The sequence below is a fragment of the Urocampus carinirostris genome, chromosome 3 (genome assembly GCF_059441175.1).
Source record: "Urocampus carinirostris isolate Australia breed hairy pipefish chromosome 3, RoL_Ucar_1.0, whole genome shotgun sequence".
NCBI lineage: Eukaryota > Metazoa > Chordata > Actinopteri > Syngnathiformes > Syngnathidae > Urocampus > Urocampus carinirostris.
The window spans coordinates 10939297-10959836 of record NC_142351.1 but is presented as its reverse complement, the minus strand read 5'-3'; the positions used below and the strand labels follow the sequence as shown (position 1 = coordinate 10959836).

General features: G+C 43.1%; 1 protein-coding gene across 5 annotated transcripts in view; it reads left to right on the top strand.

Annotated features, from left to right (window-relative positions):
* The window catches only part of atp2b3b (ATPase plasma membrane Ca2+ transporting 3b), a 124114-nt gene that overhangs the window by 9644 nt on the left and 93930 nt on the right, over positions 1-20540 (top strand). For all 5 annotated transcript variants that reach the window (XM_088330650.1, XM_088330649.1, XM_088330652.1 and 2 more), the window contains exon 3: positions 17695-18431. In XM_088330650.1, the coding sequence (XP_088186776.1) occupies positions 18194-18431 (238 nt within the window). In that variant the 5' untranslated portion in view covers positions 17695-18193. The remainder of the gene's footprint in view (positions 1-17694; positions 18432-20540) is intronic.

Genomic DNA, 20540 nt, shown 5'->3' with positions numbered 1-20540 from the left:
TCCCTGACTTTAGAACATGCTTCAACTGTAAGGGATTACACAAGACACGGGAAGTGTCTTCGGAGTCAGATTTCAGTATAAGAAATGTTGAAGCCTTACAACGTGTATTAAAACGAGAAATATACCTAAAAGAAGCCAAATCTCCCGCCAATAGGTTAAGATATTTCTGAAATTGAATCTCAGCCTCTGTTGTATAGGACACAAATCAATTTCAGCTTTTTCTTATATAAAGCTAATTTTGAAGCAAAGATAAAGGTATTAGGGGCAGCACGGCGGCGCAGTGGTTAGCGCATGTGAGGCACGGTTCATGTCTTGGAACCTCCTGCGTGGGTTCAAATCCAGCTCCAGACTTCCTGTGCGGAGTTTGTATGTTCTCCCGGTGCTTGCGTGGGTTTCCTCCGGGCACTCCGGTTTCCTCCCACATTCCAAAAACATGCATTTCAGGTGGATTGGCCGGTCCAAATTGTCCCTAGGTGTGAATGAGTGAGTTGTCTGTCCCCGTGTGCCCTGCGATTGGCTGGCAACCAGTCCAGGGTGCCCCCTGCCCACTGCCCAATGATTGCTGGAATGCGCTCCAGCATCCCCGCGACCCTTCTGTGGATAAGTGGTGTAGCTGATGAGATGAGATGAAATGAGATAAAGGTATTAGCACGTTCGGTATTTCACTGGGAAGCCCATCTTCATTTGCAATTACCACTGTACTTGCAAAGAGTAAACATCTATCCGGAGGTAGAAGTACAAAGAACCACACGAGGCAGGCACCAATATTAGTTTTGTCAGGTATGCAGATTAATGTGTGAGTGTGGCCAGGATTAAGCCGTCTGGCACATACATACACTTTCAGAGAGCGGACATAGGCCTACTGACCTGGAATTAAATCCCAGGAGGCCATCACAGTATTCCTCTCTCTAAGTGGGCAACATATATGAAAAAAGAGTGTTTGGTGGGTGGCGTTGGAAATGCAACGAGTGCATGCCATAAAACACATTTCCACTGCAGGATAGATAGGCAGTGGCGTGGAATGAGATCACCTTTTTCTTTGCATGCAAGTCCTGCTCTTTTTCAGCTGTTCGTACTCGCCTGGGTGTGTACGTGCGATGGTAGAGAGAATGACGTTTCCAGGCATGAGCGTGAATATCTGCTTTGCGTACAGTTGCATAAGTGACACGGCCCGCGCGTTCCACGCTTCTTTGAGTATGAAGAACAAGAGGCGAATTTGTTGCATGTTTTCCTCAATGCCACGCGAACCACACATGCGTAATTGCACCCGTCATAGCGACTGAATAAGCCCGGCAGGAAAAATGCCGTCAGAGGTATCTGCGGAAGGAGCTCCATTCTCGTGTCAGCTTCATGAAGTCAAATATAATCAGTGAGTAAGAAACCGGGCTTGGAAGAAAGCATGTTACTGTGACAGGAGGAGTAAATAAATCATTGCAATGGCGGGAAGTTGGGGAAAAAGTAGCAGTAGGTGGCTAGGGGGGGATTCGAATTGGTAGCGAGTACCCAGTGCACGATTGTGCAGGTACTGGATTCGGGGGATCTGGATGACTCAGTCATATAACGTTTTGGGATAACGCGTTCCTAGAACGTGTAAGGTTTTAACATTTATCAAACTGAAATCTGACTCCGAAGACACTTAGCGTGTCTTGTCTAAACCCTTGCAGTTGAAACATGTCTAAAAGTCGGAGAAGAGCCGAGTATAGTCCACATATCAATTCATTAGCCGAATCAAAGAGTTAAACACATCGGATCTTTCTTCCTTGCCAATTACAATCGTGTGGAGAGAGAGAGCGACTGGAGCTCACGGGTTGCCCACTTTTATGACACATGGCGATGAAATGTTCACGCCCCATGACCGAGCCTCTGGCTGATTGGTCCGCGGTTGTCGATGCAAACTTCCCAACCATGATTGAAGAATGGGAAGAGGGGTGATAGGTCATCTCCCTACCCCCCAGGCGAGGTGATAAATCATTGTTATGTGCACAGACGGAAACCAAAGACACATTCCAAAGCAAAGGGGTTTAGACACCCTTCTTGAGAAATGCACTCAAGGCTGAAGTCAAATTTAGGACACGTATTTTTGAGTATAAGTGGAATAAAACAGCGTATAAAATAGTATATAACTTCAAACGCAATTACTTTTCTTACTATTGAGTACTTTAATGCTTTATTGATAACACAACTGTGATTACAACGTGGCAGGTTACTCTGCTCCTCTTTAAAAGCAGGCCATGGAATACAATGTCCTCTGTAATTTGATGATTCCTACTTCACCCAAGAATGGACATGTAATCTTTATACCACCAGCTACCCAATGCTGGATACAAATGGTGGGGATGTGGGCATGTTTATATATACTGTACCCACAAAATACAACTGAATACAGTTGCAGTGGCGCCGTCTCAAGCACAGAGTACATCATTCCCTCCTAATCATGTTCTGATATTCTTCCTACCGTATATTCCTACATCCAAGCCGTATTAATGACTATAAAGTAAAATACAGAAATTAGGGGGTAAGTTTGTATGTGCATACTTGGTTGCGTGTCACCAGTAGCAAATGGTAGTCAGTGTGTGTGGAGGAAACGTGACTTATACAGGAACAACAAAACCAAAAGATGTACGGTAAAAAAGTGCTGAATTTTGGCCTTTTTATTTGTGAAATTATTTTTGTAATTTACTGCCTGCAGAGAAAAATAAAAGGTATTGGATATCACACAGGAACAGAGAAGGAACCATTCGAGTGGTTTGAAGACAAAAGAGAAAATGAATATGGAGTATCTCGGCTAAGTGTTTGCAAGCTCTCAATATTGCAAAAACAAAGAGATATGAGTGGTTCACTGTTGCCACAGGTTGGTGTATGCATGTTCTTCCATTTCTTTTATTATGTGGCTATTTCTAAGCAGTTTTAGGGGGTCGTCTTCAATGCGACTATACAAGGTAATTTGTAACTAGTTGGGTTAAAAGTAACGTGCTACTTCTGGATGTCATTAATCAGGGGGTTTGTTTTCCATCACGTAATGTGTCTTGGGCAAGTACAGCCCGACGGTGCCAAACCCTCTTCAGAAGGTTTTTTTTAGGGTTAGGGTTTGCTTTCTCACATAAAACAGATAGCAAACAAAAAAACACAGACAAACTGACACCACATAAACATTCTCCATTGTTACAGAACCTTTGAGTAGATTTAACATATAAAACTAACATAAAATAACACCACACGAACATTTTCTATACTCACCCGAACGGTTGTCTTCCATGAAAACCTCGGGAGTAACTTAACATTAGCTTAGCGTTAGCGTCAGGTCATCAATAGCTTAGGGTTAGCTTAGCATTAGCTGCGCACCTTTGCAAACGGTACACAAATTAAACTAACACAAACTAACACCCCATGAACATTTCTATACTTACTGGAACGGTTGTCTTCCATGAAAACCTCAGCAGTAACTTAATATTAACTTAGCATTAGCGTCAGGTCATCAATGGCTTAGGGTTAGCTTAGCATTAGCTGCGCACCTTTGCAAAGAGTAAACAAATAAACTAACACAAACTAACACCACACGAACATTTTCTATACTTACCAGAACAGTTGTCTTCCATGAAAACCTCAGGGGTAACTTAACATTAGCTTAGCGTTAGTGTCAGGTCATCAATAGTTTGGGGTTAGCTTAGCATTAGCCGTGCACCTTTGCAAAGCGTAAACATATTAAAGTAACACAAACTCACCCCATACAAAACGTTCTCTAACCTTATGTGGCCAGATGGGAATTGTGCCCAGCGACTTGATCCACTGCTGACCCCAAGTACGCTTTGAGATAAAGGATTTTATACATTTGACTATAAATGGTTTTATACGATTGACTCAATTTAATGCAATAAAGATATTCACTGACTGGGCTTTAGTTCAATGACAGGGCAGGCTGTTCGAAATGCATCATATTTTGTCTAGGAAATTTTGATAACAGGACTTGTGGATTTGCTGTTTTGGGAAAACGAGACATCAAGGCGCTGTGTTGTGAGAACGTTGGGCGCAAAACAACTGCTTGGCACGCCCATGGGAGGAGCCGAGACGCCATCTTGCGGGGAGATGTAGGCCAATAAGAGAAAGCTAAACGACTTGAGAAGGAGGCTTCACACACACTTCCTCAGCTGTCTCCGATGGAGTACACTTAGTCAAGTCAAGTCAAGTCATTTTTATTTGTATAGCCCTAAATCACGAAGAGTCTCAAAGGGCTTCACAGATTGTTACACTATATTACACAAACTATTTTCAACCGACAAGAGGAGTAGGTTATTCGTATGCAATGGAGTAGAAGTGAGTTTTAAGTTTAGATTTAAACATTTCCACTGAGGTTGCAGATCGAATCTCAGGGGGAAGAGCATTCCACAGCACCGGTGCCCGGATGGAGAACGCTCTCGAACCAGCAGAAGACTTCTTTGCTCTCGGGATCACCAGAAGACCAGCACTCTCAGATCGTAGGCTTCGGACCGGGACATAGGGGCAAATCAGATCTGAAAGATAAGAGGGAGCAAGTCCATGTATGATTTTGTACAATACTAAGAGAACTTTGAAGTCACATCTTTGGCTAACTGGGAGCCAATGCAGGTTAGCCAAAATCGGTGTTATGTGATCGTACTTTTTTGTCCTAGTTAAAAGCCTCGCTGCGGCATTTTGTACTAGCTGAAGAGACTTGATTCTGGACTTCGGGAGACCGGAGAGTAGTGCATTGCAGTAATCGAGACGGGAGGTAACAAATGCATGAATTATTGTTTCCGCATCAGACTGAGACAGTATTGAACGGATTTTAGCAATGTTGCGAAGATGGAAGAAGGCAGTTCTAGTAATTTGCTTTACATGAATCTCAAAGGATAGATCAGGGTCAAATATGACACCTAAATTTTTAACTGAGTCACTCTGTGTGATGTGACATTTGTCAATGTTCACAGCAGTTTTTGCGAATAAGTCCCGGCATTTAGAAGGACCAATGACTAACATTTCGGTCTTTTCAGAGTTAAGACGCAAGAAATTGAGTGACATCCACTCTTTTATCTCAGTGAGACAGGCCTCCAAATTTCCACAGTTTAGTGTGGAAGATTCCTCCAACGGAAGATATAGTTGAGTGTCGTCTGCGTAGCAGTGGAAGCTGATATTGTACTTGCGAATAATATCACCTAATGGAAGCATGTAAATGTTGAAAAGTAGGGGGCCGAGCACTGAACCCTGCGGAACACCGCAGGTAACATTAAAGGGCTCAGATGTCGTTTCACCATATTTAACACAGTGCGTCCTATCTGAGAGGTAAGATTTGAACCACGAGAGGACGGCTCCTGAGAGACCAATCCATTTTTCCAACCGTTCTAGTAGGATATTGTGGCGCACTGTGTCAAAAGCAGCACTAAGATCCAGTAGCAGCAAAAGTGATGAAGCGCCAGAATCCATTGACATTAGGAGATCATTTGTTACCTTGATCAGAGCTGTCTCAGTAGAGTGGTTAGCCCTGAATCCAGATTGCATGGATTCAAAAAGGTTATTCTCCGATATGAAAGCATTCAGCTGCTGTGCCACTACTCTTTCGAGTACTTTAGAGAGGAAAGGTAGGTTTGACACAGGTCTGTAATTACTTAATATTTCTGGATCAAGGTTGGGTCGTTTCAGTGTGGGTTTAATAACGGCGGACTTAAAAGCTGCTGGAACTACACCTGAGGAGAGTGATGTATTTATAATATTTAGAACTGAAGGCCCAAGGACGCTAAAAAGACTTTTAATAAGTGAACCTGGGAGAGGGTCGAACTGGCAAGTTGTCGGTTTGGCCGCATTCACCACTTGTTTGAGATCATCAAGTGACAGTTCACTAAAACCGGCCATTTTCCCAGGGCAGCCACCCTGTCGTGCATCTGTAAATTTCAGTCCTTTAATACGTGTGGTACTAACAATATCTTTTGCAATTTCTTCCTGTATGCATTGAATCTTCTTAGTGAAGAAGACCATTAAGTCCTGAGCAGAGTGTGTCGAACTGTCTGCGATAGCCTGTTGCCTTGTAAGCGATGCTACAGTGTCAAAAAGGGCTTTGGGGTTGTTCTTTTGAGACGCAATCACCTTCGAAAGGTAGGCCGATTTTGCAGAGGCAAGGGCCGCTTTATACTTTAACAAGCTGTCACACCAGGTTTGATGGAAAACCTCAAGCTTGGTAGCGCGCCATTTTCTCTCCCATTTCCTGCATTCTTTTTTAAGGGCTCTAGTTTCATCAGTAAACCAAGGTGTGCGTCTTTTAGGACGTGATTTTAGTTTTATGGGCGCTATTGAATCCAGCACACTAGTCAGGGTGGTATTGAACTCATTCATGAGTGAGTCAATCGAGCCATTGTATTTAGGAAAGGACGCAACTGCTCCAGGAAGGAGTTCAAAGAGCTCAGAAACTGTGCCAGTGCTTATATTGCGTCCGCTAAATCCCTCAGCTATATTAAGTCTACATTTAGTTAGCACCTCAAATGTCACTAAATAATGATCAGAGATAACAGTAGTACACGGTAGAACCATAATGTTTGAGGTTAAAACTCCTCGAGTCAGAATCAAATCTAGCGTGTTCCCATTTTTATGGGTTGGCAAGTCAACCAGTTGGGTAAAACCAAATGCATCAATTAGAGAACTAAACGCAATAGTAAGTGAACTGTGTGGGGAGTTCATATGAATGTTAAAGTCTCCCATAATTATAATTTTGTCTGCATAGGTTACTAGTTCAGACAAAAGTTCAGCAAATTCGTCTAAGAAAGTTGTGTATGGCCCAGGTGCAAGATAGATAGTTATTACATCAATTGACAATTGAGGGGACCGCATCACAAGAGCCTCAAACGTTTTGTAATTATTAGAGGTACGTGTATTAAATTTGAGCGATTTTTCAGAGATTAGCGCAACACCACCACCTCTTTTCAGCGTGCGTGCTATATGACTACTCTCGTAGTCTGGGGGAGAGGCATAATTTAGAGCTAAGTGCTCATCCGGGCGTAACCACGTTTCACAAAGACCCATACAGTTAAGTTTATAATCACGAATAATGTTATCAACAAGTAAAGCTTTTGGAGCAAGCGATCTAATATTTAACAGACCAAATTTCAGCTTTGCTGAATCATTTGACTTAGCTGAACTCTTTGTAGTCTTTGTCGAGATCTTCAAAAGCTCCCGGCGTTGTGGCCGCTCGTGAGCGCTGAGTTTAAAGCGTCGGTTGTCCGGCGAGGAATAAATGGTGGAATTAGTTACATCCTCGCGTCCATCCTCGCGTCCATCTTGCTGCTTGGACTTCACACGTTTCACACATCTACCTGCACGGCAACCACGCTTCTTTGTCCTTTCTTTACGGCGCCGTCGGCGACGTTTATTAAGAGGAATAGTTGTCCACAAGGATGCCGGGTCTCTTTGAAGTTCGCTCGGTATATCATGGGCGGTATAAAAAGTGCCCGAAAAATCGAAATTTAGACGCCCACCCAACCGAATAAGTTCGTCCCTACTGTAAGTGTTTTAGGCCACACATGTGTCCAAAAGTGAAAGCAAAAAATAAACACCTTCCCCCGTGTGAAAGGCCTTCCTGGTCATTTTTTTAGTCTCAAGAAACGAGCGCGCATGATTGTTGGAGGAATGTAGGTTGTGTTTGGTTAATGGAGTCAGATAACTAATTCGAACATGTCACGAGACCAGACCAGATCGGAGGCAGGAGGCAGGAAGGATGAACTCAATCGCGTAACGACCAGTTACTTTTATTAAGGAAATAAAAGTCGTCCAACACTCAGGGACAAAACAAAACAAAAACAGGCTTACAGGCAAACAGGAACTCAGACTAGGAATACTCACAAAACAGGCTTTTACTCAGAACGGGCAAACACAGGTTTCCTCAAGTCAAACAGAACAGATTAATGCAGAACAGAAAACGCAATGAACCAGCAACCGGCAATACCCGAGACCCGCCCTTAATAAGCACACACGCAAATTAGACGATCTGCTACAGCCGGTACCCAGGGGGCGGGGCCAGCCGGTCGCCACTGCGACCATGCTGGACATGACAGAACAATTTGATAAACAGTACATTTTGATAATTAATTCCCAACAGAGTTCAGATTATCTTTATCCCTTTGTTTTGTAGTCAATTTATTTCATGTGCCTTAGTTATACTACTTTTGTCATTTGTTGTGCCTGTTTTAGTCACAGCAGCGTACACTCATTTGGTTTTTTAAGCGTTTTCCCTGGTGGTGGTCCCGATTTAGACATTTCCGTTTGCAGTGTCACGTGGTTTGTAGTTTAATTCCCCTCTTCTGTTACCGTATCAGGTCCCCAGCCTTGTTCCGGTCTTTGTGTTTTTAGGATTTTTACTTCACAGTTTGTCTGCAGCTCATTTTAAAAATATGAAATAAAGTAAATATTTTTGTATGTGGAAGTCACGTTCTCTTGTCCGGTGGGCTTATTAGAATTGTGCGCAATACCTGGGTGGCACCAGGGCCAACACCCAAAACACCCACATTTGCTAAAACGATAGTCTGGACCTGGGGTCTCCAACGTGGTTCCCTTAGGCACCCGGGTGCACCCCGAGGACAGGTGATGTGCCTGTTGTTCTGAAAATAGCTAATCAACAATGGGTTATTAGGATTTTCTTGTTAAATGACTTTTTCATCGGTGAACTATGTCTATTTAACCCTATTTCCTACTTCTCTCTTGTTTTCTCGTTTTCTTTCACTCTCTCTCTCTCTCATTCATTTTCTTTTTGTTCTTCCTTATCCCATTCTCACTTTCTCTTTCTTTCTCTCCCCATTCTTTCTCATTCTCCCCTTCTCTCTCTTTCTCATTCCCCCTCTCTCTTTCTTTCAGTCTTTCTTCTTCTCTTCTTTCTTACACTCTCTCTTTTTCTCTTTTTATTTCTCTCTTGCCCCACCCCCTCTTGTTCTCTTTGTACCACACACTTTTTCTCTTCTTTCTTTGTTTCTCTTTTCTTCTTTGTCTTTATTTTTTTTTACTCTTTCTTTCTCGTTTCTCTCTTACTGTCTTTTAATTTTCTTTCTCTTTCTTTCTCTCTCTTTTTCTCCTTCTCCCTCTTTTCCTCTCTCTCTTTTTCTTTCTCTTTCTTTCTCTCTTCTTTATGCTTCCAATAATTAACCTGGTAATAACTTAGTAACAACATAGTAGGTAGTACAAGATAAGTTGCTATTTTAGAAATCTTTATCAAACCGGATGCCCTTTGCACTAATAAGTTGCGAAACATAGCCCAATGTTGCAAAAAGGTTTGAGACCCCTTGGTCACGGTTGCCATGGCGCCCGATTGGCCCCGCCCGTGAGGCATCAGCTGCAGCTCGTTGACAGATTGGCTGCCCTTCTATTTCAGTTCAGTGCTCTCACTCACCCTTTGTCAGTCCGTCAAAGAACCTCTGCGCCCGCAAGAAGTGGGTTTTGACTCTGTCCGGTTTCCTGTTGGTATTTCCTGTCCGGTATTGTTCCTGTCTATTTTTCCTATCTAATTTCAGTCTCCAGTTTCGTTCCTGTCTAGTTTGTCCTGTTTAAATCTGATATCCAGTTTTATATCAATCCTGTCTGTCCCATCCTGTCCAGTATCGACCCCAACTGTACGATATCTGCTCGTGCAATTGGTATCGATCTCGTCGGCCTCTGGCTTCCTGTCATTCCACGCCAGACTGCCGCCTTACGTCTTCCGCCCAACAATCGCCGAATCATTGGCATTTGGGTAAACGTGCATGACTGCCCCATTTCCCGTAAAATAAAAGCTTGCGTGAGAAACGTCACGCATTTGGGTTCTCCTCCTGTTCCGGTTCTTGACACCCTTGGTCTACACAGAAAGAACCGTTGACCAGGAACTGTCAGCAATGGAGAAAGCTGTCCAGAGTTGTGTCCTCAGAGGTGCCTCGACGACCCAGGCCATTAAGGGATCTGTGAACCTTGAATCTGGGGGGAGATGCAATATTTTTTTTAAGGAAGTAACTAGTAACTGTAATTAGTTTCTTTTTTCTGTAACACGCCCCTCTTGTCATAAATTAGCACTCTCGGTGAGGATGGAGGCAATTATGCAGGGCAAGGAGGGAGCCATAGAGGGGTGGGAGGGGGGTTTGGTTGTGGGTGCACGACACAGACCGAAAAATGGAAAGGGGAGGAGGAGACACAGAATTCATTAGAAGTCTCAATTGTGCTTTTTGCACCCCCTTTCATGCTTCTCCTGATGCACCTCATCAGAATAACGCGTGTGTGTGTCATGTGTGACGCTGACAGTATTCAGCCTCACTAATTGCTCATGTGGGACGAAGCAAGCTTCGTGATAGTGGGAGCAACGAGAGCTCCGGGCTGCTCGGAACATTGTTGATGTCAGATTTATTTCAATTAAATCATCTTCTGAGATGCTTTGAAACAGGAACACAATTTCTGCAATTAGGGAATGATGTCCCGCGCCTTTGACCGGAAACGCTTTTCCATTTTGAGTCCTCACTGTTTTTTAAGTGGATATTCAGTACATTGATCGACACTCCTTTCCCATATTCAGTGGAACCTCGGTTTTCGAACGCCTCTCAGTTCGAAGAAATCGTAGTCCGACCCAAAATTTCGAGAAATTTTTGCTTCGCTGTTCAGTCAAAAAAATCAGAGTTCGAACGCCGGTGATGCGTGAGTGCGTACGTTCATGTTAGCGTAATCTTTTGTACGGAAGATTACGATAACGCGAACGTACGATTAGCCTGGGTTAGCTTTATGTTTACGTTAAACATTCAAGGTAAACATTCAGGGTGTTGGAACGGATTAAAACGATTTACATTATTTTTAATGGAAAAAAATGATTTCGGTGATCGAACAAATCGGTTTTCGAACAGGGTTCTGGAACGGATTATGGTCGAGAACCGAGGTTCCATTGTACAGGGGTACTTCTCCTAACGAACTGTATTCGTTCTGGGAGTAGCTTCGTAGACTGTAAACTTCGTTATTAGAGACGCATTTTGAATGTAAATGCGCTAATCCAATCCAAGCCCCGTAACAGTACAGTATGGTATTTTTTAAATGAATTGGAAAAGAAGATCAGAACATGAAACATCCATCCGTCCATTATCTGGACCGCTTATCCTCAGTAGGGTCACGGGGGTGCTGGAGCACATCCCAGTTATCTTCGAGCAGTGGGCAGGGGACACCCTGAACTGGTTGCCAGCCAGTCGCAGGGCACATAGAGACAGACAATTCTCTCACTCATTCACACCTAGACAATTTGGACCGGCCAATTGACCTGACATGTATGTTTTTGGAATGTGGGCGGAAACCGGAGTGCCTGGAGGAATCCCACGCAAGCACGGCGAGAACATGCAAACTCCACACAGGAGGTTCGATCTCATGACCTCTGAATTGTGCTGCACACGCGCTAACCACTGCGCCGCCTTGCCGCCCTCAACATGAAACATATGCATATTAAAATAAGATTACCGCACAACAAACATTAAATGAGAGGCACATCATGTAAAAAAATGAAGCATAAAGGAAATTATAATAAATAATACAAATATTCATTTTCCTTTTTGCCTCAAGTTTCCTGAAAAACTGATCCAAAGACGTATGCTTTTCTCAGCTTTTGACAATTTGTCGGAAATGTGTGAGGCAGACGTGGCAATAGCCTGATTTGTCAACACTTTTTCCAGGTGATTCCTTTCCACAAATTCTGAGACTTGGTGGAATTTGACTCCAATGTCTTTAATTTGTGCTGATTGAATGATAGCGGCATGCTCCTCTTCCCCTTCTGCCGGAACCCCTCCTAATCTTTTCTGCACTTTGACGGTGACATGAAGAGCATAATGGGAGCACGCAGGCGCACTGGGTTGCCAGGCAGATTTGAAGCGATAGCCAGTTTGTGTACTTTAGGGAAACTCTTGAAGCGGCTGATAGCAGCGTGTACTGTACTCTATTTTTCCCTTTGTATCCTGAAACGCTTTTGTAACTAGAGGCAATATTTCACTGTTCAGGTACTTTGTATCCTGAGACATTTGTAAGTAGAGGTGCCACTGTATCTGTGACTAAACTGTGCAACGTTCAAGCTAATACAACTTTTTGAGGGTAAACAAGTGTGAAAATGAAGGTTTAATCTTTAAAGGAACACAGTGTAATATTCGCCCGATAAATATCGCTGTATTTTGTACTGCAACCAAAAACGAGTGTTACAAAGGAATAATAAAAACTACGGAGACTTAAAGTGACCAAACCGCACTATTTTCATTTTCAATAGCTTACTCATCCTTTGACAAGGTTTTTGGTTTCGGGGGTACCTGTAGCAGCAAGACGGCGGGCGATCATGTCAGCTGGGTGTCAAACAAATACAAATGAATAAAAATGTATGATACGACATTTCCATCAGCATCACTGCGCTGAGAACAATACAATAATAAAGCAAAAAGAATACAATATACAAATACGCAATGTGACGTGCTAATACCCACTGTAGCGTGTTATATAGAGTATCTAGATAGTGCTACACAGAATACATATTGCAATAAAATTCAGTAATATGCAACGTAGGGGGTGTGGTTTAATGTGGGCCTTTACTCTGCCGGGTGGTATTAAAGAGCCTCATGGCATGAGGCAGAAAGGATCTCTTCAGTCTGTCCGTGGTACAAGACAGTGACAGCAGTCTGTTGCTGAAGCTGTTCTTCTGTCTGGATATAATGCTGTGTAGTGGATGTGATGAATATATATATGAATATATAATATAGATATAGATATTAGATACAATATGCGATCGGGAGGAATGGATCGCAGCCGCGCAAGTGCAGTTCACATTTTGATGAACAGAACAAAAAAACATTTTAAATCGTTTTGGTTTTTGATGGTTATTTTGTTCTTTAAAAAACATGATTGTATTCTATCTCTGGTTTAAACTGCCTTTCATTCAATAAATTTGAGAAGTGGAATTTTTTTTTCCTGTAAGTAGGGTGAGATAGTGGGTCCTGAAGTCAGACCAGTTGAGAACCAATGCCATAGAGCGGGGTGTCAGGAACAAGTTTGACCCCCAAAAAATATATAAAAAATATATATATGTATATATATATATATATATATATATATATATATATATATATATATATATATATATATATATGTACATGTTTATTTTTATTTTTTGAGAGAGAGAGCAACACCTTATATTTTAAGACAAAATTCAGCAAAACCACCAAACCCGCTTATTTAATAAAATCTATAACGCCTGAGTCCCTTATCAATATAAATATGCCACTTGAAATCTGTGTCCCTCCCTCAGTTACATCAGAGCGTTGAGGCTCATTTTGGCCGTCATTTTCGTTCGATATAATGGTTTCAAAACACGCCGCAAGCAAAGTTCTTTCTCAAGAATGTCCCCAAATACTGCAAACGTGGACACAAACGTATTTACCTACAGTGCGCTGGGCAAAAGGGAGAGGGTCGCGTGTGTGCTGTGTGTATTGCTCCGTCATTCCCTCGCTTACCGACTCGCAAAATCTTTATGAAACGCACAAGGTTCTGAACAGAATGAAGAGAAAGGCATTGTGGGAAATAATTCAGTCGTCTTGAAAGACCTAAATACACACATGGCCGCACGTATTCAACAACTTTTGTCGCATACAATGCTTAGTTTTTACCGGTTTTTAATCATTTTCTGTTATCTCATTTCTCTAACATTCGTATCTGGTCTAAAAATAGTATAGTAATGAGATAAAACCTGATGGCTTTTTTTACACCATCTATGTCTTTAGATGCCTGGTGGTTATGATATGGTGCTGTTGGCCGGCTGTGGTGATCGCTGCTTGACCTTGTGGCTAGGACTTTGACTCAGCCTCTTGGCTGGGAGCAAGTGTCTCGGCCTCTTGACTTTGCAGTGTAGTATGATTTGACGGATAATGGATAATTGATAAAGAATATAGAACAAAAAACCTCAACAAAATCCCCCCCTGTTGCCATCACTATCGGGTACGATCCCCATTGCCACCGTTTCAATGCAATTTAGGTAATAAATATCGACTATTATAAACAGTGTCCTTCAAAATATTATAATTGCTGATGCCATCTTCTGGCAGAAATCATCATTGCAGCCTCTGTCAAGCTGCTTGTTTTGCACGTGCAAGTATGTGACTCTTCATCTATTTGAGGGTTTGGGTTGGCATTTGGACTGTATTATTCTTACTTTGACCATTGTTATCCTGGAATAAAAGAAAACCGCGAGCACGCACGTGAAATCCTTCTCCACTACACCCCCTCGCCTTCTCATTTGGCCATTATTAACACATACTTTATAGAGATAATATTTAATCTTAAACTTTTTAAGGACACCTCAAACTACGCACCCCATTCTTAAGACACAGTACGTGTTTCATTTTTTTCCTCAAATAACAACGCAAACCTTAGGGTCGGTTGCGGCATTTCAAAACTTAAGGCTGCCAGGAGATGGCGGCAAAGTAACACTTAATGTGTGTGGATTTTTTACATGTGTTGGGATGAACTTTTCTTTTTTCATCTTTTGGGGGGTTTGTTCCGCCCCGAACTGGTCTGCTTGAAGTAAGATAAAAGCAGATAGGCGCGATGGAAAAATGAAGCATAAGGGCTCTTTGAACTCAGTTGGTCATTGTAAACATACTTAATAGAGAATATATTTAACTTTGAACTTTTTAAGGAGACCTCAAACTATGCACAAATATGGTAGTATACTGGTATGCATTTCTAAAGGTAACTGTAAGATTATGAGACTCAGGTTAAAGTTCTTGGGAGCTCTTTATAGTCCGGAAAATACGGTACCTTCAAAGTTATCAATCAAAATCAATACAGTGGGACCTCGGTAATCGTGGTTAATGGGGACCAAAATCACCCGCAATAAGTGAAAATCCGCAAAGTAGCGAAAAAAAACAAAAACCTTTGCAGTACACCCCCCCTGTATACAGTACAATACAGTACACCATATGGAATACGGTTAGAGAGAGATTCTTGTTAGATAATCAAACAATAAAACAAAATTTAACTTACCTCTTACAATAAATTCTTTTAACCTCGGATTAGGTTTGCATCCAGGCTGATTTTCTTCGCCCTACAATCGTGGATCCAAATAATCAGTGCATTTTCCATTCGCACCATGGTCTTATACCAGCTCAGTAGCCTAGATGGTAAGGCGCCCGCTTTGAGACTGGGAGGTCGGTGGTTCGCGCCCCGGCCGAGTCATTCCTAAGACTTAAAAAGTGGTCGGCGGCGCCCTCTGTTGGCTGCGGCTGCATCGGCTCGCTACAACGGGTCAGGTGCAATCGACATTTCGTTCTGTGTACATTGTTACACAGAATGACAATACAAGGAAATTATTATTATTATTATTATTATTCTGGGTGTTTACAACCCTTTTGGCATCTTTCTTGAAATATATTGCAGCCGTTTTGCGGATGTTCTTCTCTTCCTTCATTATGTACCGGCCAAATGGCCATATTGTTGGGCTACGCTCGCGTAGCTATTTCCTGCTTTCAACTTGTCCAATAAACTCACTTTTTTGTCAATCGATAACATCTTTCGCTTTTTCTTCGGTTCACTAGATGCAACACGCGTTTTGGAGGCATCACGAAGGCCTTCAAAAAACTTTTAGACTTAAAAATTAACCGCGAGAAAAAAAGCTAACTAACTGGGAGCTATGGCGAGAAGCGTACAGTACTGTATACGAGGTAAGCGTGGTCTGGTGTAGTGAATGGGCCAATGGGGAGTCGAGTATTCAGCGAGTGCTGGCCAATCAGCTTGCGTTTATGGCCGTAACGCTTGGCGTATACGTGTATTTCTTTGTGTTTTAAAATTTTGTAAAATGATGCAATTACTAATTCTAATTGAATATTTTGTTTTCAAATTTTGTAAAATAATGTAATTTCTAATTTTAATGTAATATTTTTCATTATTATTAATTTTCTTTTTAATTGATATCATTATTACAGGGAGTGCAGAATTATTAGGCAAATGAGTATTTTGACCACATCATCCTCTTTATGCATGTTGTCTTACTCCAAGCTGTATAGGCTCGAAAGCCTACTACCAATTAAGCATATCAGGTGATGTGCATCTCTGTAATGAGAAGGGGTGTGGTCTAATGACATCAACACCCTATATCAGGTGTGCATAATTATTAGGTAACTTCCTTTCCTTTGGCAAAATGGGTCAGAAGAGGGACTTGACAGGCTCTGAAAAGTCAAAAATAGTGAGATATCTTGCAGAGGGATGCAGCACTCTTAAAATTGCCAAGCTTCTGAAGCGTGATCATCGAACAATCAAGCGTTACATTCAAAATAGTCAACAGGGTCGCAAGAAGCGTGTAGAAAAACCAAGGCGCAAAATAACTGCCCGTGAACTGAGAAAAGTCAAGCGTACAGCTGCCAAGATGCCACTTGCCACCAGTTTTGCCATATTTCAGAGCTGCAACATCACTGGAGTGCCCAAAAGCACAAGGTGTGCAATACTCAGAGACATGGCCAAGGTAAGAAAGGCTGAAAAACGACCACCACTGAACAAGACACACAAGCTGAAACGTCAAGACTGGGCCAAGAAAAATCTCAAGACGGATTTTTCTAAGGTTTTATGGACTGATGAAATGAGAGTGAGTCTTGATGGGCCAGATGGATGGGCCCGTGGCTGGATCGGTAAAGGGCAGAGAGCTCCAGTCCGCCTCAGACGCCAGCAAGGTGGAGGTGGGGTACTGGTATGGGCTGGTATCATCAAAGATGAGCTTGTGGGGCCTTTTCGGGTTGAGGATGGACTCAAGCTCAACTCCCAGTCCTACTGCCAGTTTCTGGAAGACACCTTCTTCAAGCAGTGGTACAGGAAGAAGTCCGCATCCTTCACGAAAAACATGATTTTCATGCAGGACAACGCTCCATCACACGCATCCAAGTACTCCACAGCGTGGCTGGCAAGAAAGGGTCTAAAAGAAGAAAAACTAATGACATGGCCTCCTTGTTCACCTGATCTGAACCCCATAGAGAACCTGTGGTCCCTCATCAAATGTGAGATTTACAAGGAGGGAAAACAGTACACCTCTCTGAACAGTGTCTGGGACGCTGTGGTTGCTGCTGCACGCAATGTTGATCGTGAACAGATCAAAGCACTGACAGAATCCATGGATGGCAGGCTTTTGAGTGTCCTTGCAAAGAAAGGTGGCTATATTGGTCACTGATTTGTTTTTGTTTTGTTTTTGAATGTCAGAAATGTATATTTGTGAATGTTGAGCTGTTATATTGGTTTCCCTGATGAAAATAAATAATTGAAATGGGTATACATTTGTTTTTTGTTAAGTTGCCTAATAATTATGCACAGTAATAGTCACCTGCACACACAGATATCCTCCTAAAATAGCTAAAACTAAAAAAGCCCCACTCCAACTTCCAAAATATTCAGCTTTGATATTATTGAGACTTTTGGGTTCATTAAGAACATGGTTGTTGTTCAATAATAAAATTAATCCTCAAAAATACAACTTGCCTAATAATTCTGCACTCCCTGTATTATTATTATTTTTTAAACTATTACAGGCCGCGAAGGTCTGAAGCCGCGAACATCGAAGCACGAAGTAGCGAGGTCCCACTGTCGTTCTCTTTACTGGTCATAGAAATACTACATAGCCTAAAAATTCTAAGTCATGTTGTGTTTCACATTTTTCAATATAAACTCTCATGATCATGTTTGTCTCTTGTGGTCTCGTAGGTCTCCGTGGAGCAGCAGTAGCTTCTTCCTGCTTCTTGCTCCTACTATCAGACTCTTCATCCCGCATTTGGCCCGTATTCTCCCTCTCCATCTGCCAGTAACCCCCTCGCCCCCCCCAACCGCATATGTGCCGGCCGGCTCGCCGTTCCATGGACTGGCTGTGAACACGGTGGGAGGGAGACAGGAGAGACCAAGATCAGGAAAGCTGGATTCGTTCAGATACTTGGCTTCTCAAATACTCCTGCGCTCTCTTCCTCACCCCTCGCACCCCCCTCTCTGTCCTCAAATGATGGAGAAGTGAAGGAGCTGCGGCACTGAGGAGAAAAACAACCTGACCGGTGGCCCTTTATCAATATACAGTTTTGAATAAGGTATCAAGGGAAGCGCTGTTGAACACATGAGCAAGCCGTCAGCCAGCACACCAGCGGGTCACTGAGCTGAGGACAGACAAGGGAGGAGGCTGGGGAAGGACCAACGTAACGCAGATCCGCCCTGTGTCATGTCCACGACGGCCACCATGGGCGAAATGGCAAACAGCGCGGTGGAGTTTTACCCTAAAACGGCTCGGGCAGGATCGAGGGAGGACGGGAGCCGCGGTGGCGGAGACTTTGGGGTCACGTTGAAAGAGCTGAGGGAGCTGATGGAGCTCAGGGGGGGCGAGGCCCTGCAGAAGATCCAGGAGAGCTACGGCGACACGGATGGCCTCTGCCAGAGACTCAAATCTAGCACCACTGATGGTGAGTAAGCATTGTGGCTGGGCACGGTTTGTGGGATTCATCTGGGGATGACTAGATGAATATGTGATGATGGCTTCATGCATGGGCAGCACGGTGGAGCAGTGGTTAGCGCGTGTGCGGCACAGTTCTAAGGTCTTGGGAACCTCCTGTGTGGGTTCAAATCCAGCTACCGGACTTCCTGTGCGGAGTTTGTATGTTCTCCCCGTGCTTGCGTGGGTTTAGGTGTGAATGAGCGAGTTGTCTGTCCCTGTGTGCCCTGCGATTGGCTGGCAACCAGTTCAGGGTGTCCCCTGCCCACTGCCTGATGATTGCTGGGATGGGCTCCAGCACCCCCGCGACCCTACTGAGGATAAGCGGTGCAGCTAATGAGATGAGATGAGGCTTCATGCATGCAGTATGTGAAATTATCTAATGTCTTTAGGAGGTGCTGTTACACCTCAAGGACATTAGACAGAAGACTAGCTGAACCGTTAGGTTGCTGTGACTTGTTGTTGTTTCATCAAGGATGATCCTTGATGCGACTTGTCCGGAAAAGAATAGAATAGAATAGAAGAATAGAATATACCTTTATTGTCATTGTTACAAAACGGGTTAACATATTGTGACAACGAAATTGGGCATGACACTCCAGTTTCACACATTCACAGTGAGGTAAAAAGCCAAGAAGATAAAGGAACAGAGAAGATAAGGTTATAAAACAAGGAGGATAAGGCTATAGTTATCATTTACATGGTATTTACACAAGAAATGTCGACATGTAGGATGTTACATACAGTTGGTATCGTAATACAGTTGGTATCGTAAGGGTTGTGCAATTTTGCATTTGGTGCAAAAGTCATCATAGTGCAAAAAAAATAGTCAACATGTGCATTGGTGCAAACATAGTCATCATAGTGCAGAAAAAAAAAGGTCCACATTGTGCAAGCACTCTCTCACTCAGTTTCAACCAGTTAAGACCATTTGGTCTCACATTCCAACGTCTCATCTCATCTCATTAGCTGCACCGCTTATCCTCAGTAGGGTCGCGGGGGTGCTGGAGCCCATCCCAGCAATCATCGGGCAGTGGGCAGGGGACACCCTGAACTGGTTGCCAGCCAATCGCAGGGCACACAGGGACAGACAACTCGCTCGCTCATTCACACCTAGGGACAATTTGGACCGGCCAATCCACCTGAAATGAATGTCTTTGGAATATGGAAGGAAACCGGAGTGCCCGGAGGAAACCCACGCAAGCACGGGGAGAACATACAAACTCCGCACAGTAAGTCCGGCAGCTGGATTTGAACCCACACAGGAGGTTCCCAAGACCTTAGAACTGTGCCGCACATGCGCTAACCACTGCGCCGCCGTGCTGCCCACATTCCAACGTAGGTATCCTAAAACCGATCTTGCATTACTCGCATTTTAACTACCCTGGTTCTCTTTCGTAAGCTGAAAGAAACAAATCAATACTTGGTAGTTTGGGTTGCCGACAAGCCCGTTTATTGTTAATCTACAGCAGGGGTGTCAAACTCTTTTTAACTCGGGGGCCACACGATAGAACAAACATTCTGTCGGGGGCCGGACTAGTAGATTAAAGAGAAAGAAAAAGAGATAAAGAAATAAGAGAATGAGGGAGGGAAAAGGAGAGAGAGCGGGACAAAGAAAGAAAAAGAGAGAGAAGGAGAGAGCGTGAGAAACAAAAGATAAAAAGTCGTGAGAGAGGGGGGAAAAGAAAGGGAGAGGAAGAAAGAAATCCAAAGAGAATTAGAAAGACAGAAGGAGAGAAAAGAGAAAAGAAAGCGTGAAGGGTATGAAGAGAGAAAGAGAAAAGAGAGAAAAAGAAAAAAGGAAGTTAGAGCAAAAGAGGTTAAAAGACAGAGAGAGAAAGAGACAGAGTGGGAGAAAAGGGGTGGAAAAGAAGGAAAGAAAGAAAGAGAAAGGGAAAGAGAAAGAGAAAGAGAAAGAGAAAGAGAAAGAGAAAGAGAAAGAGAAAGAGAAAGAGAAAGAGAAAGAGAGAGAGAGAGAGAGAGAGAGAGAGAGAGAGGGAGAGAGAGAGAAATAAATACAAGAGAAGGAGAGAGCGTGAGAAACAAAAGATAAAAAGTTGTGAGAGAGGGGGGAAAAGAA